At 57.3% G+C, this 15,457-nt stretch overlaps 3 protein-coding genes and 1 long non-coding RNA gene across 15 annotated transcripts in view; 2 read left to right on the plus strand and 2 right to left on the minus strand.

The window, feature by feature from the left end:
- The window catches only part of LOC137232136 (uncharacterized), a 100,181-nt gene that overhangs the window by 39,881 nt on the left and 44,843 nt on the right, over window positions 1-15,457 (minus strand). The window lies entirely within an intron of this gene.
- Window positions 6-4,284, minus strand: SLC39A7 (solute carrier family 39 member 7). Of its 3 annotated transcripts, XM_067753381.1 has the most exons (8): window positions 4,148-4,284; window positions 3,428-3,836; window positions 3,170-3,338; window positions 2,940-3,008; window positions 2,676-2,819; window positions 2,387-2,527; window positions 1,997-2,193; window positions 6-879 (listed from the first exon to the last, which is right to left on the minus strand). In XM_067753381.1, exons 2-8 carry the CDS (start codon window positions 3,830-3,832, stop codon window positions 607-609), a joined length of 1,398 nt encoding a protein of 465 aa, XP_067609482.1. In that variant the 5' UTR covers window positions 3,833-3,836; window positions 4,148-4,284; the 3' UTR covers window positions 6-606. The 3 variants fall into 3 exon arrangements, with proteins under 3 accessions (XP_067609482.1, XP_067609484.1, XP_067609483.1); XM_067753383.1 differs by having other exon boundaries at window positions 2,955-3,008; window positions 3,170-3,322; window positions 3,690-4,207; XM_067753382.1 differs by having other exon boundaries at window positions 2,955-3,008; window positions 3,428-4,207.
- On the plus strand, window positions 4,404-11,137 carry RXRB (retinoid X receptor beta). Of its 6 annotated transcripts, none has more exons than XM_067753376.1 (10): window positions 4,408-4,853; window positions 5,524-5,771; window positions 6,266-6,422; window positions 6,787-6,966; window positions 8,103-8,275; window positions 8,665-8,794; window positions 8,998-9,130; window positions 9,234-9,337; window positions 9,656-9,761; window positions 9,873-11,137. In XM_067753376.1, the coding sequence occupies exons 1-10, from the start codon at window positions 4,610-4,612 to the stop codon at window positions 10,018-10,020; spliced, it is 1,623 nt and encodes a 540-aa protein (XP_067609477.1). In that variant the 5' UTR covers window positions 4,408-4,609; the 3' UTR covers window positions 10,021-11,137. The 6 variants fall into 6 exon arrangements, with proteins under 6 accessions (XP_067609476.1, XP_067609479.1, XP_067609481.1 ...); XM_067753377.1 differs by having other exon boundaries at window positions 9,246-9,337; XM_067753378.1 differs by lacking the exon at window positions 9,234-9,337 and having other exon boundaries at window positions 4,407-4,853; window positions 9,873-10,011.
- The window catches only part of COL11A2 (collagen type XI alpha 2 chain), a 28,242-nt gene continuing 25,107 nt past the window's right edge, over window positions 12,323-15,457 (plus strand). For 4 of the 5 annotated variants that reach the window (XM_067753369.1, XM_067753371.1, XM_067753373.1 and 1 more), the window contains exons 1-2: window positions 12,323-12,603; window positions 15,286-15,435. In XM_067753369.1, the coding sequence (XP_067609470.1) occupies window positions 12,522-12,603; window positions 15,286-15,435 (232 nt within the window). In that variant the 5' untranslated portion in view covers window positions 12,323-12,521. The remainder of the gene's footprint in view (window positions 12,604-15,285; window positions 15,436-15,457) is intronic. The other variant, XM_067753370.1, reaches the window with a different exon arrangement.

The raw sequence follows: 15,457 nt of genomic DNA on the forward strand, positions 1-15,457 counted from the left end.
GCGCGTGGAGCGGAAGATCCAAGGATTTTATTTACGGTCACCACCCCTCCTTCCCCATTCAAACAGTGATATAAAAGAATACAAACAAAAGAAAAATCAGGCCATGAGAGTAGCAACTAGCCCCCCTCCCCCCGCAATAACTCCCAAATCAGGACACACGATTGATGTTTATCCCCGACTTCTGCTACCCACTTCAGGGCTCTGGTCTTCCCTGGAGTTTCCACCAACCGGTGGGAGAGAGGGAGGTGGACCCTGGAGAAGCCAGTGTGTGGCAGCTTGGTCCTCTGTGAATAGGTGGGGTGGGGGATATGGGGTAGGTTGCCGTGACTCCTCTCTCTTCCAGCCTTCTTCATGGCCCCACTTAGTCCCCAAACCCAACAACATGGTCAGCACATGCCCAACACTATGGTCCCCCGGGCTGTCATTCTCACCTCTGCAGCCCCTGTAAGACTGCCAAATCTTGATAGCTTTCAAGACAAAGTTGCCACCTCCCTAGGACACAACTCCCTCCTTTGGCAGATGTCCCCCAACTTCCACAGACCCCTGACCTGGAGGGTTTAGAGGCTAGAGCTTTGGGGCTGGGGTGGGGCTGGTTTACCCCACCTCTCACTCAAGGTGGGCAATCAGCACCATCATGAAAACTCCCCCCAGCAGCCCCAGCACCTCCAGAAGTGATTGCAATGGTGATGCCTCCCTCAACAGCTCAGGCAACACTGACACCGTTGCTACATAGATAAAGCCACCTGCAGTGAATGGCAGAACCCAGCCAGGACCTGTGCCACCTGCAACTTCACTGCCCACTGCCCCTCCTTCAGTTAGGAGGGCACAGGCTGTGCCTGCCAGTGCCCCTATTGCCGTCAGTAGTTGTAGACGCATCGCCTGGTGGGCAGAAAAGAGAGAGAGAGGCACTCACCAACATCTAAAGGTTATCAGTGGTTTACATATGGCTGGAGGGGTATAAGTGTACATGGATAAGATGCATGTCTTTAGAAACTAAATAGTAAGGCAAAAAGAAGGGGATCTAGAATAGACACTTTCTGAAAAATCTTAGATCAAAGAGGTCCTTTCCACAGACCTTCTGACTCAATAGGTCAGGGTCAGGGGCATGGTGTGAAAGACCCCCATAAAACATTCAGATGGCTATGGACCACAGTTCAAGAACTACTGAGCTACAAGACAAAGAAACAGAACTTCTTCCCCCTCGTTTCTAGAGGATCTGTTGTTAACAATACAGGCATACCTCGGAGATATTGTGAGTTCAGTCCCAGGGCATCACAATAAAGCAAGTCACATGAATTTTTTTGGTTTCCCAATGCATATATTTACACTATCCTGTAAGTGTGCAGTAGCATTATGCCTACAATGTACGTAGCTTAGTTAAAAAATACTCTACCGAGGGCTTCCCTGGTGGCGCAGTGGTTGAGAGTCCGCCTGCCGATGCAGGGGACGCAGGTTCGTGCCCCAGTCCGGGAAGATCCCACATGCCTCGGAGCGGCTGGGCCCGTGGGCCATGGCCACTGGGCCTGCGCGTCTGGAACCTGTGCTCCACAACGGGAGGGGCCGCGGCGGTGAGAGGCCCGCGTACCACACACAAAAAAAATACTCTACTGATAAAAAATGCTAACCATCATGTAAGCCTTCAACAAGTTGCAATCTTTTTGCTATAGTAACATCAGAGATCACTGATCACAGATCAACGTAACAAGTATGATAATAACGAAGTTTGAAATGTTTCAAGAATTACTCAAACTGTGACACAGACATGAAGTAAACTAGTGTTGTTGGAAAAATTGTATCCATAGACTTGCTGAAGCAGGGTTGCTATAAATTTGTAAAAAACGCAATATCTGCTAAGTGTAATAAAGGAGTGCAATAAAACGAGGTATACCTGTAGTACAACTTGTTCGGAACTAACGGGTGGCAGTCTGGGTTTGGGGTGGGTTAGCGGGGGATAAAAGGCTTGAGGCAACCATGTTTGGTGCACACCTTCACCAACCTGCTTTTTGCTGCAGCCAGACTGGACCAAGATGGCAAAGTCCCCGACTTCATGGGGCACTTCATGTAGCAGAACAGTCATTGTGGTCAGGATCCCCAGTCCCCGACCCCCTCGAAACGAAGCACCAATGGCCAGACCATCCGTGAAGTTGTGTGCCAGGTCAGCAGCCAGATTCAGGTACCCCGATACACGTAGGTCTTTTACAGGAGAAAAGGAAGATTAAACGATTAGAGGTATTCATCACCCCTAGTCTCAGCCCTGATCAGCCTCCTAGAGACCACATCACATCCAGCCTCAGTATTTTCCAGACACCTGTGATCACCCATAGTGCTGTTCCATGTGATTCATGATGATGCCCCTTGCCCAAGCGTATGCAACGCTGGCCCTCACCTGAACCTGCTTTTTCCTCTTCAGAGTTCTGAGGTTTCACTGGCCTGTCTTTGGGCCTTGTGCTCCCTCCTCTGCTTTTCCTCGACCCCCCTGCTTCCTTTTCTTCTTCCTCTGAGCTCTGTTTCTCCTTTGAAGGACGCCCTGAGGGAAGAAAGGAGTTGGTAAGAGTGGAGAACAGAGATTTGCCAATATGTCCTCATAAGGGTAGCCTTCTCCCACCTAAGAAACATAAAATGAGGAGATTCAGAGATGGCAAGGTGGCTTTCAGGAAGGTTGTTCCTGGGCTCACCCTGTCTTCCATGTGTGTGACCGTGAGCGTGTCCATGTCCGTGTCCATGTCCTCCTTTCACATGTCTCACAAATTTCTCCACCACGAGAAAGGCGACAATTCCACTGAGGACCCACAGTCCCACAGACAGAATGGGGCCCTGCCCTAGGAATGGATACATTGAGACATTAAGGGAGATTTTGATTTCAGACTCTTCCTCCCCAAGCACAAGAGAAGAATAGGGAGGCACAGACCTTCCCCTGCACCCCAACCCCACGTCTTCACCTGCCCCTTCCTCACCACTGTGGGAATGTCCATGTGCAGGCTGCTCCAGAGGGTGGTGAGAATGAGGTTCTGGAGGAAGGGAGAGACAAAGCCAGATGAGGAAATACCCCAACCAAGGGGTGTATATTTGGGAGAATATTGGAAGGTCAGGGATCACAAAGGGGAAAGAACCCTCTTGTCCAAAGCATGAAATACATTAAGATTTAAGGTAGAAGCTAGAGATCACTTACCCAGAGCATGAGGGATGAGGTGCAGGAAGGCATCTCCCAAGAGCCCACCCGAAGCAAAACTCAGCAAGATCTGGAGCAGAGAGCGGTGCCGAGGGGAGTTTGACTCCACGGGGATAAGGAAGAGGACGAAAAATGGAGCTGCAGAGATCAGCACTGTGGCCCCCAGTGCCTGGCGAGGGAGAGTCAGGGGTCAAGTGGTGTGGGGTTTCCCAACAATCCCGAACCAGTCCCCCTCTGCCCCATCCCCGGGGGACTCACATAGGCCCAGAGAGTGACAGTGTCCAGGTTCTGTTTGATGCCTGGAGCCCCAGACTCCTCATAGATTGCATGGCTGTGCTCATGATCATGTCCATGTCCTCGGTGGTAGACGCTCTCATGAGAGTGGCCATGACTATGGCCATGGTGCAAATCCTCATGCGAATGTCCATGGTCGTGACCGTGGGTATGCCCATGCCAGATGCTCTCATGAGTGTGGCCAGGGGCATGGCTGTGTCCATGGTGGAAATCCTCATGTGAGTGCCTGTGGCTGTGGCCCTGGAAGTCCTCGTGCAGGTCTTCGTACAGGTCGCCATGACCCCCGTGTCCGGCCACTAGCAGCCCCAAGGCCGCCCAGGTCAGCAGTCCCACGGCCACCCAGTGGGGGGCCCCCAGGCCTCTGGCCATCACGCTGACCAGAGGGACAGAGATAGTGACTCCACTTGACCCTCAACTCTATACCTATGCGGGGTCCGCTCTACTCCGTTCGCGCCCTCCGTCCACTTCTATGGGCTGCTTCCCCATTCCATCCTGTCCCCACCCACATTGTTCCCAAGACTCGTTTTCTTTATCCGGAACCCCATCCCTGATGCAGGGCCCCCAGGACACCGCTCTAGGCTTTGATCCTCCACTATATGGACTCTCTGCGCCCTCGTCTCTATGACCCACTAAATGAAGAAAAAGGCCTGAAAAGGACGGTAGGGAAAAACAGGGAATTCTCACCGGCTCCGGGATCCTCTCCTTTCCCGGTTTGCTCGGACGTGGCAGTCCCGCCTCTAGCTCCCGCGAGAACAGGGAGTTCCGTTCTACCTTGGTCCCAGTACCTTTACCAATATGGCGGCACTCCGGTAGTGGTGAAGCCGTCTAGCCCTGGCGCGCATGCGCGGGTGTGGAGGTTATTTGAGGGGACGCTGGGCTAGGCGGGTTAACAGGCGGGAGGAGACCGCCTCCTCCGTTTCCAACCAGACGAGGAGGCGGGAACTAGCGCGGAGACTTCCCGTCTATACCAAGATGGCTGCCACATCGGCGCTGTCATTTTGCTACAGAGCAGAGCGAAGCGCTTAATTCGACCCGGTTAAGGCCAGAGACTTTTTCTCTGGGGCTTCCTCGTGCTCAGCTAGTCCAACGATCAATCCTTGGGAATCCCTGGTACCTCTTCGGTATTCCTACACTCAGCCAGGAATCATGTCTTGGGCTGCTCGCCCGCCCTTCCTCCCCCAGCGGCATGCCGCAGGGCAGTGTGGGCCGGTGGGGGTGCGAAAAGAAATGCATTGTGGGGTCGCGTCCCGGTGGCGGCGGCGACGGCCCTGGCTGGATCCCGCAGCAGCAGCGGCGGCGGCGGCGGCGGCGGTGGCAGCCGGAGAACAACAAACCCCGGAGCCGGAGCCGGGGGAGGCTGGACGGGACGGGATGGGCGACAGCGGGCGGGGTGAGTGACCTAGCGGACGGACCGGCAAGCCAGTGACCGCGTTATCAGCAATCCCTTCCCCCCCCTCCCCTGGTGTTCTTTCCCAGGCGCTCCCGCCCCCTTGTTTGTAAACACGCGTCCCCTCCCTCCCGAGGGCCTTAGTGCCCTCCCCCCGGGGCGGGGCGGGGAGGGGGAGCTTCCGCTCTCCTAGCGGTGGCCGCTCGAGGCCCTGCACTACGGAGGTCCAAGGCGTGGGGCACTAGTCCTCGAGATTGAGGACTCTGGACGTTTGAAGGCAAATTCTGTGTCCTAGGAGGGGTCTCTTCTGCCTATCTCTTTTCCCTGCACGTTCTGGCTACGAGCTGGGAGTGGAGGGGCTGACTGGTCCACCCCACGTGCTGCCCCACCCACACGAGATGCGTCTGGCTTGGGGTGACCAAATGCATTGTTTGGAATTTGCCTCACCCGAACGATCCTCCTCTGTCAGCCCCCTTCTCTCACCACGATTAGGAGTTAAGCCGTTGTTTGACAGCAGGGTGCCTCTGGACTTGGGAAGGGGTGGGGTGAGGTGGGGGCGCGGTGGGGGGATCAGAGAGAGAATTAAAGGCTCCGGTTGGATGATCGAAGACTCATTTTCTCTTTTTGTCTCTTCTGTCTGTGTGTGTCTGTGCCTGTGTGTACCCCTCACCAGACTCCCGAAGCCCAGACAGTTCCTCTCCAAATCCCCTTCCCCAGGGGGCCGCTCCCCCTTCTCCTCCGGGGCCACCCTTACCCCCTTCAGCAGCTGCATCCCTTGGAGGCTCTGGGGCTCCACCCCCACCCCCGATGCCACCCCCGCCACTGGGCTCCCCCTTCCCGGTCATCAGCTCTTCTATGGGGTCCCCTGGTCTGCCCCCTCCAGCTCCCCCAGGATTCTCCGGGCCTGTCAGCAGTCCCCAGGTGAGAGGTTGTAACCCACTTACTGCCTCTCCATTTTCATTTCCTTGTTTTCCTGGTGGCCTAGATCCTTGTGTGAACTTCCCCATGGCCCACTGACCTTCCAGGCCTGTGGTCCTTGTGTGACCCCTGGCATTTCTTGAGGTGACTGAGCTTTCAGTGCACGCCTCCTCCCCAACCCTGTAAAAGAACCCAGCTATTCTTGATGTCCCTTTCATATATCAGTGATTTTTCGCCCTTTTGGTTCCATCTACCATTCTGAAATACAAGCCCTTCAGGGCCACTGTGTTGCACAATTTCAGGGGGACCTTTATGTCTCATCTCTTCGGGGTTGTACTCCAGGGGTGGCCCTTCCTGGGCACTGCAATGTAAATAATGTCCTTTGTAACGTGCAATGCAGGGCCCTGCCTAGGTGGTAGGGAATGATGTCCCTCCCCTCTGAGAGATTATCCTTCCCAATGAGTCTCCCTGTGACTTCCCTATTTCCCCCAACCCAGATTAACTCAACAGTGTCGCTCCCTGGGGGTGGGTCTGGCCCCCCTGAAGATGTGAAGCCACCAGTCTTAGGGGTCCGGGGCCTGCACTGTCCACCCCCTCCAGGTGGCCCTGGGGCTGGCAAACGGCTATGTGCAATCTGCGGGGACCGAAGCTCAGGTATGGGGCTCAGAGGACCAGCAGAGAGGAAGAGAGCGTGTACCATTTACCATCACCTGTGGGATTCCCAGGGGCTCTTGAGGTTTGGTTAGAGCAAGTGAGCTGGGGGAGGTCTGATGAGAGTTAAGGACCCTGCAGCTCAGATTTGGTGTGGGGGGGTGGTCAGAGGGAAGAGGGGGCTGGCATAGGGTTTTCGAACTGTGAGAAGAGTGGGACTGGATCATGCCTCATGTCCTGGTTCCCCATCTCTCTCTTTGGCAAACACAGAGCAGACTTCAACTAAATTTGCTGGGGGGAGGTGGGCAAGAGTCCTAGTGGCACAGGGTCTACGTGCAATCTTACTGCTCTTCCTGTCCCCTCGCAGGCAAACACTACGGGGTTTACAGCTGTGAGGGCTGCAAAGGCTTCTTCAAGCGCACCATCCGTAAGGACCTGACCTACTCGTGCCGGGACAACAAGGACTGCACGGTGGATAAGCGCCAGCGGAACCGCTGTCAGTACTGCCGCTATCAGAAGTGCCTGGCCACCGGCATGAAGAGGGAGGGTAAGAGCCTGCCCTACCCAGGCCTCCCAGTCTACCCTGTGGGAGGAGAGGGAGGAGGGGGAGGGAAGACTGCAGGGACTATACCTCTTAGGAAGGCTGGACTCCTCTCTCTCCTCCAGAGGGCGATATTTGATTCCCTCTCCCCTGCTCATCAGCCCTCCTCTCTGGTACCTTGACCTGGTGCCTTGAGTTTCCTTCTTAATGGTTCTGCTTCTGTGGCCTCTGCCCCTCTGACCCCTCCCTGGTCTGGTGCTAGGGTAGGATAAGTTTTCCTTCCCCATGATGGGTTTCTCTAGCTCCCCTTCTCTAACCTGAGTAATTCTTCCTCATTTTGACCAAGTGCTTCCACTCTGGTCTCCATCTCCCTATTATCTGTGTTCTCTCTTCCAAACTCTGGGACTCTACCCTCTTAAGCTGCAGCCTTTACTGAAGACCTCAGGGCTGCTGCTGCTTCTTTTTTTTTTTTTAATCTCTATCTTTTCTTCTTAAGCTTGATTCTGGAATTCTGAGAGAGATACTTTAGGGAGTATATGTTGGTCACATCCCTCATTTTAGAGAAGATGAGCCTGAAGCCTGGCTTTCCCAAGGTCATGCAACAAAAGAGTGGCAGGTCTTGGATCAGAAGCCACACCTCTGAAGACCCAGGCCAGTGCTCCTTTTCCTGCTTTTTTGTTGAGTCAGAAGAGCACCAGATTTGCCATCAGGCACGCTTAGATTTGGACATACGACTTGCTATGTATTGTGTGAACTTGGGCAAGCTGTTTAATGAACTGCCCCCAAATCGTTATTTTTAAAAATGGGGTCAAGAGCTCACAGGGTCGTTATGATACTTGAGTGAACGTGAAAGTGTGCTTGGCACGTTTCCTAGTATATAGTAGGCTCTCAGTTTAAATGCTAGCTTTCTCCGTAATTCCTTTACCCACCCTTTTACTTCTTCTGGGTTTATTTATCTGTTCTTTTATAAGTCCTGCTTCTGGACTGCCACAAATCTGCCATGGTTTCCAGTGACTTCCCCAATTTCTATAAATATCTCCTAAGGGCCATGAGACCCTGATAAGACCCTAAGGACATTTTGGAATCTCCTCATGGCTGGCTGCTGACTTTCTACTTTTTTCTCCTTCCTCCTTCTCCTTCAGCGGTTCAGGAGGAGCGTCAGCGGGGGAAGGACAAGGATGGGGATGGGGAGGGGGCTGGGGGAGCCCCCGAGGAGATGCCCGTGGACAGGATCCTGGAGGCAGAGCTTGCTGTGGAGCAGAAGAGTGACCAGGGCGTTGAGGGTCCTGGGGGAACGGCGGGTAGCGGCAGCAGCGTGAGTGCTGGGGTCAATCTACTCTTCTTCCTGATGGGGGTGGGGAGGCGGGAGTCTAGGTCTGTTCTACCTCCCCCTCCCCTCCCTTCCCCTCACAACCCATCTAACACTGCCGGACCGGAAGTGCCGCCAAACAAGGTCTCTTAGACATCTGAGGTAGGCGTGATAGCATCCTCCGTCCCCACTCCCAAAACAATCCACTCACAGAACCACAGGCAAGTCCCAAATTAATAACTTTTCCTGAATGCTAGAAGAGGAGGAATTGGTTCAGATGGGGCTTGAAGAGAGACTACAAATAAGGAGGGGGTGTCAAAAGCCTCTTATGGGGTTGGGGGGGCTCCCAGTGTACTTCCAAACCTTCTATAACTCTCACCCCTCCTCCCCTGCAGCCAAACGATCCTGTGACTAACATCTGCCAGGCAGCTGACAAACAGCTCTTCACACTTGTTGAGTGGGCAAAGAGGATCCCACACTTTTCCTCCTTGCCTCTGGATGACCAGGTCATACTGCTACGGGCAGGTCAGTGACCTTGGACTCCTTGAATCTCTTGTCATTTGACCCCTCTTGGACCTCCTGACCTTCAGGGACCCCAGCGGCCTTACCTTGCATACTCAGAGAGCCAGTCTCATTGACCTCGCCACCCCTTCTTCTCTTCCCCTGATGTGCTTTCAATCCCATGGCCTGATCCCTGGCTCGTCACCCTTGCCGCCCCCCACCCCCAGGCTGGAATGAGCTCCTCATTGCCTCCTTCTCTCACCGATCCATCGATGTCCGAGACGGCATCCTCCTCGCCACAGGTCTTCACGTGCACCGCAACTCAGCCCATTCCGCAGGCGTGGGAGCCATCTTTGATCGGTCAGTGGCCCTCGGCTGGGCTGGCCTGTCGGTCGAGGGGGTGGGGCTATAGGCTGGTCCGTGTCCAAGGCTGGCTGAGCTGTGACCTTTGAGTGACCTGCAGGTCCCTCTCCAGGGTGCTGACAGAGCTAGTGTCCAAAATGCGTGACATGAGGATGGACAAGACAGAACTTGGCTGCCTGAGGGCAATCATTCTGTTCAATCCAGGTAAGAGGAGGATTACCCCCGTCTCTCAAGACCAAGGCAGCCTTGGAGCCTCCTCTTCTTCGGAGACTCCTAAGTTACCCAGCTATCCCCCTCAACCTAGAAATCTCACAGCTGACAAAGAAGAACCCACATCTGCTGATAACATTCCCTTTGCAACCCCATCTCTCAAACCCATTGTGCCCTGCTTCCCTTGCCAGGCATCTGGTGAAGGGCGTGTAGGTGGGGCCCAAAAGGGACATCGTGTGGGCCACACCTCCACATTTGTCCTGATTTGATTTGCCCTCCTTCCTCTTCCTCCTCTCTTCCCTGCCATCCCAGATGCCAAGGGCCTCTCCAACCCCAGCGAGGTAGAGGTCCTGCGGGAGAAAGTGTACGCGTCCCTGGAGACCTATTGCAAACAGAAGTACCCTGAGCAGCAGGGCCGGTGAGAAGGCGCTGTGGGGCTGAGGGGCTGTGGGAACCGAGGCTCCTGCTGGGGTGGGGGTAGTGCCATGTGGCTCTAGCTCTCACTCCATGTCTCCCATTCCCTCCTCAGGTTTGCCAAGCTGCTCTTGCGTCTTCCTGCTCTCAGGTCCATAGGCCTTAAGTGTCTAGAGCATCTGTTTTTCTTCAAGCTCATTGGCGACACTCCCATCGACACCTTCCTCATGGAGATGCTTGAGGCTCCCCACCAGCTGGCCTGAGCCCACACCCAGACGTGGTGTTCCTCACGCTTGAGGAGGGCACATGGGCAAGGGACTCTGAGCCTTGGGGCAGGGTGGGGAGGGACGATGTTCCTAGAATCTTGGTGGGGTGAGGAGCATAGGGCAGAACGGAGACCTCCAACGGGGGGTCCCTAAACCCTGCAAGGGTTTGCTTGGCATCCCAAGTCAGAGGGGACCCCAGACCACTTTGAGGGCTGGACCTCTCCCTTCAGTGGCCTTGAGTCTCTGAATTTGTCTGGCTCTGCCATGATCTGGGGGTGCTTTCTTACCCCTGGCCTGGAACGGCCTCTCCTTCGCCCAGCACAGAGCACTGGCCTTGCTCCCAGGACCTGGCTTCCTTCTCGTCTTGCTTCACTTAGCCCCCCATCTGAAGAATGGAAATGGGAACTCCCACAGAGATGGATATTGGGGGGCAGGCCCCCCCAAACGGATGGACATGGGAGTAAGGCTCTGACAGGCCTTCCTCCAACCAAGCCTGGCAGATGGGGGCTTCTCTGGGATAAGGAGGGGCCCTGTCGCTGTCCCATGTCCAGAGCCCCCTCTCACGCTTCACCTGCTGTCAGGCTGAAAAAGAAAAAGGTGGTGGTGGCTGAGGGGCGGGTGGAGATGTAGGAACCCATGTGCTATTTTTAATTTTCTCTGAGGATAGAGACTTGCAGTTAGACTCAAAGAAGTACTGTACTTTCCCAGGTTGACTAAGAAATGCCAGTGGTGGAGGTGGTGTTCGGGAAAGGCAGGGCCCTGAGGTGGTCTGCGGGGCTGGCTCTTCAGCACTGGCCTTCCCAGCCCCCTCCCCCACTCTTTCCGTCTGGCTTGGGGAAGGGGCCTGGGCTGTGAGGGCGGGGTGGGGGGAAGTGGCTTGGTGAGTAGTCCTCAGACCCTTCCCCTCCCAGCTCTCCCCCCAGCCCGGGGCACACACCTTGTAGGCTGGGGACACAGGCTCCTGGCCTCAGAACTGAGGGGAGATGGCCCGCCTGCAGAGATGGGGTGATGGGGCTGCATGATTTTTGCCCTGCGGCTCTTCTCTCCGGGGTTCCTTTACCCTCTCTTTCACTCACATAAAATCGCTTTCAAATTAAAATCGCTGTTTTCTGGACTGAGGTGACTGTATGAGGGGTGGGGGCAGCGCCGCACCGGGCCGCGTGTGGGAGGGTATCCGGTCGGGAGCTCCGGACCGGCTCCCTGGACGCCGCCGCCGCCGCCTAAGTTCCCTGGGGCCTCGGAGGCGGGCGCAGGGTGGGGGACACAAGGCGCGCTTTGTCGCGGAGGTGGGGGGAGAGGGTGTGCCAGCCTGGGGGCGGGGCCGGCCGGAGGGATGGGGGCGGCTGACTCTCAAAGGCGCCTTGTTCGCGGGCGCCCTCCCCAGCGCCAGCGGGCGGCGGCGCCTCGGCTCGCTCCGGGCTTCCCTCCGGCCGCGCCGCGGGCTCCGGGCAGACCCGGCGCCGTGCCCGCTCGTGGGGGCGCACTGGGCGCCGAGCGCCGCGGCTTACTCCTGTGTTGCCCGCCTGGAGGCGGCCTCGTCCCCGAGTGACCCCGTTTCCCGTACTCTGCCAACCAGTGTCGGCGGCCCCCCGCGCCCCCGCCTCTCCACTGGGTGCCTTTCCACCTGGGCTCCCGGGCGCCGTTACGTCGTCCCCCTACTTCCATCCCTTGGGACCTGATTAGCCTGTGTGTGGGTCTGTCCAGGCTCTGGCCTCCCCCCTAACGGCCCTCCCGCCTCGCCCCCCACCCCCGCTCCCCGCGGCCGTCGGTTGCAGGTCCCCAGTCGCTATCTATAGCCGTGTCTATAAATACCGTGCCCCGGGCCAGGCTCTGTAATTACAGCGGGCGGGCCGGGCAGAGGGGAAATAATTATGGAGACCCGACGGGGTGAGGGGAGGTAGCGACCCCCAGGTCCGCCTCTCCCCTCCCACTGTGCTGTAAATCCCGCCCCAGACTCTGCTGAAAGGGGGCTCTGGGCCCCCAAGGGGGAGTAACGAGAAGGGGTGTTGTGACTGGACGTCTGGGCCCCCCCAAAGAAAGAGACTGGGGAAGAGATATTGGGGTTCCCGAAAAGAGAATCCTAAGGTACAGGCCACTGAGTCTCTGCGAGAAGCAGAGGAGAGCAGTCCGAGGGTCAGCGAGGGAGGGTTCCCACTCGCACCCCCACACCAGGTGGAGATCGGGGGTGGGGTTTCCCTCGGTGGCTGTGGGCGGGCGGCTGGAGGCAGGGGCTGGGCCGGGGGCGGGAGCGGGGTGGGGGCTCTGGGCTGCCGGGGTGGCCGGGGACACACAGGAGCGGCGGCCACCGAGGAGGGAGCAGCGCCGGAGCCCCGACGGCGCCTCGCTGCATGGAGCTGGGTCACTGAGAGCTGTCGCCACCCGGCAGCCTCCGACTTCCCCGGGACCCCGGCGTGCGAGCCTGCTCGCTGTCTCCTGCCAGCGTCGGGGTGTCCGGCGCCTCCGGCGGTCCCTGGGACCTGGCGTTCCGGGCGCCAGCTATGGAGCGGTGCAGCCGCTGCCATCGCCTCCTCCTGCTGGTACCACTGTTGCTGGGCCTGAGCGCGGCCCACGCCTGGGCAGGTAAGGGGAGTCCCAGCGCCTGGGTCATCGGAATCTCCGCACACCTCGGGACAGGGGACAGCTGATGCCTGGGGAGCAGGGGGGAGCTTCTGGGTCCAAGAATGGGATTTGGGGGGGTCAGGGGTCTAGACTGGAGGGCAGGACACCTAGGATCCTTGGAGCCGGGGTGGGGATCTCTTTCCCTCTTTGAAGTGACTGGTGGAGGGCGGGTAAGGTTGAATGGCGGAGCATCACCTGAGGGCGGTGAGTGGGGCTGGATGGTGGGGTCCTCCAGCAGGGCCACTGTGGTCCAGCTGGTGCTGGAGTCAGGGCTAGATGCCAGTGTTGATGAGTGAGAGGCGCATGTCTGTCTTCTGTCTCTCTGTCTGTATCTCTGGGGTGAGGGGGGGAGCATCCTTGGTCAGAGCAGAGCCTCGAAAGTAGAGAAAGAAGGGATACCTGTACTATTTGTCCCATCAGCTTCCCCGACAGGATCCCCTTCCCCCTCCCCGTGCCCTCGATGCTGCCACGCGGCTGGCTCTGGGGAGCATTGGGGCTGGCTGCCAACAGGACGGCCGCTGGACAGGCCAGGATCAGGTGTCTGAGGCAGGAGCCAACTCTTTGCATTCCTGCCCCGCCCCTCCCCCTCTGGCCAGCCGGGCTCCCCTGGGACCCTGGCATCCACAATCCCAATCTTTTCCTTCTTTTTCCCAGGATCCAGAAGTCCTGGTTCCTAGGAGAGGGGGTTTGATGTTGGAGGGGAGGAGGCTGGGAGTACCTGGGTACTAGGCAGGCTGGAGCAAGCCCCCTCCCCCCGTGGAAACACTGGAGGCTGATTTGCATATAACTTGACTATTCATTTCTTCTCTGCTTTGGAGACAAGATGGTCAGAAAAGCAGCATAAAGGATTAGATTAGATTACAGAAGGAAGAACTTTCAAGATACGAGGAGCATGCGGCTCAGGGACAGAAAATTGAAGTGTGGGATGTCTGTAGACTCTAGGAGTCTTTTTTAGGGAGAAAAGGGGACCTTTAACATGGAGGCAGGGGGATGGCTGAGATGACTGTCTCTTATTTGGGGGTTGAGTGGGTAGAGGTGGGACTCTAGCGGGAAATAGGTTAGTGTGGAATTCATCAGAGTAAAGAAAGGGGTGTTTGGGGGGCCAGAGGTAGAGTGGTGGGGGTGATGGGGCCACCAGTGGGGAGACTGGGGCAGATTGAGGCCAGAGACAGTGGGGCACGTATGTAGCTTGAAGTGGGAAGATGGGTGGGCAGACCTGTGGGTAGGTTGTCTATAGGATGGAACTGTGCTCTTCTGGGGTTTGGTGGAGGGTGGGGCCCTCTGAGGTCTCCTTGGCCTGGGGTCTCTGTGAGTCTCTGTGTCTCTGTCTCACTTACCCTTCGTCTCTCAAAGCGGCCCTTGTGTGTTGGTGTTTGCGGAGCTGCCACACGTGGGGTCCAGGCTAGGGCAGGGGGGTGGGAGGGGGCAAGGCCGTGGTTTCCCGGCTCCTGGACTCAAAGGGCCTTTTCTCTGCCTGCCCACCCCACCTCACCCGCCCCACCCAGCTCTGCTCTCCTGATCACTCTGGCCCCTGCCCTGCCCCACACTTCTATGAGGGTTTTGCTGGAACTTTCTTTGGGATTTTTCCAATGGAGCTGATGGAGTGAGAAGTATGTGTATTGGGGAGCAAGTGAGGAAGAGGCGACCTCTGTCTTCTCAGGAGTTTGAACCCTCAGAAGCCGAGTTCTAGGGGGATAGGGCTGGTGGCCCGAGCCTTGAATCTTTGGACCGTGGCGGGGGGGGGGGGGGGGGGGGGCGGGGCGGGGCGGGCACGGTCGAAGTTCCAGGTGTGGGGAGCTTGCCCGGGTTTTGGGCAAAGGACCCTGATGGGATCCACAGATGTGTGGCTCCAGGCCCTGGACCTGCTCCGGCTCTGCGTGGCAGCTTCAGGCTCCCCACCCGCCCCTGCACCCCAGCCCATCTCCCAAGCCAGGGGCACCAGCTCCTGGGTTGGCCCTTTCTTGTATCTCCTTCCTCTGTATGGTCAGAGGTGTCCCCACCTCCCCAAACACGGGAACCCCAGCAGCTTGCAGTCCCCTCCCCACAGAGCTGCCTCTCTGTTCCCTCCCTCGTGGCCCCCCTGCACCTCCCGTGCCCAGGATGATCGTTTGCCCAGATGTTGTTTATGCTGGAGACATGGGACTGAGGCCAGAGACCCAGAGACCAAGAGACACGGAAAGGGAGGAAGAGAGGGAGAAAGGAAAAGTTGGGTAGAGTGTGAGGGAAACGGAGGAAGACAGAAGAGCCGGGGAGAGAGAAAGACCCACAGATACAGAGACAGAGAGAGTAAGCGTGACAGAGCTAGAGTAAAGGGAAGGCAGAGTTGGGACGGAGAGGTTAAGAGAGAATAGAGAGAGATTCATAGGCTGAAAGACGGAGATAGGGAGGGAGTGACAGAGACAGAGGCTGGGAGGCGGGGACAGTGGTGGGCAGGGAGCTGAATACCGGCTCAGCGCTGCCCTTTTCCAGGTGACTTTCGTTTTCCATCCATTCAGGCCCCGTTCAGGAGCAAGTAAGGGAGAGGTGACTTTTATCTTCCAAGGAGTTTGAGCCCCAGGAAGCTGAGCTCTAGACCCCAAATGTCCCCTGTGTGGGCCCTCCTGAGAGTGTGTCCCTTCCCCTGACCCACGTGGACTCTCCCAGGTGCAGCCCCTGTGGACGTGCTGTGGGCCCTGAGGTTCCCCTCCCTCCCTGACGGTGTCCGGAGGGCGAGAGGCATTTGTCCAGCTGATGTGGCTTACCGAGTGTCCCGACCCGCCCAGCTCAGTGCACCCACCCGCCAGCTCTTCCCAGGTATGGGTGACACGCTGGAGGA

The sequence above is a fragment of the Pseudorca crassidens genome, chromosome 10 (genome assembly GCF_039906515.1).
Source record: "Pseudorca crassidens isolate mPseCra1 chromosome 10, mPseCra1.hap1, whole genome shotgun sequence".
NCBI classification, from domain to species: Eukaryota; Metazoa; Chordata; class Mammalia; order Artiodactyla; family Delphinidae; genus Pseudorca; species Pseudorca crassidens.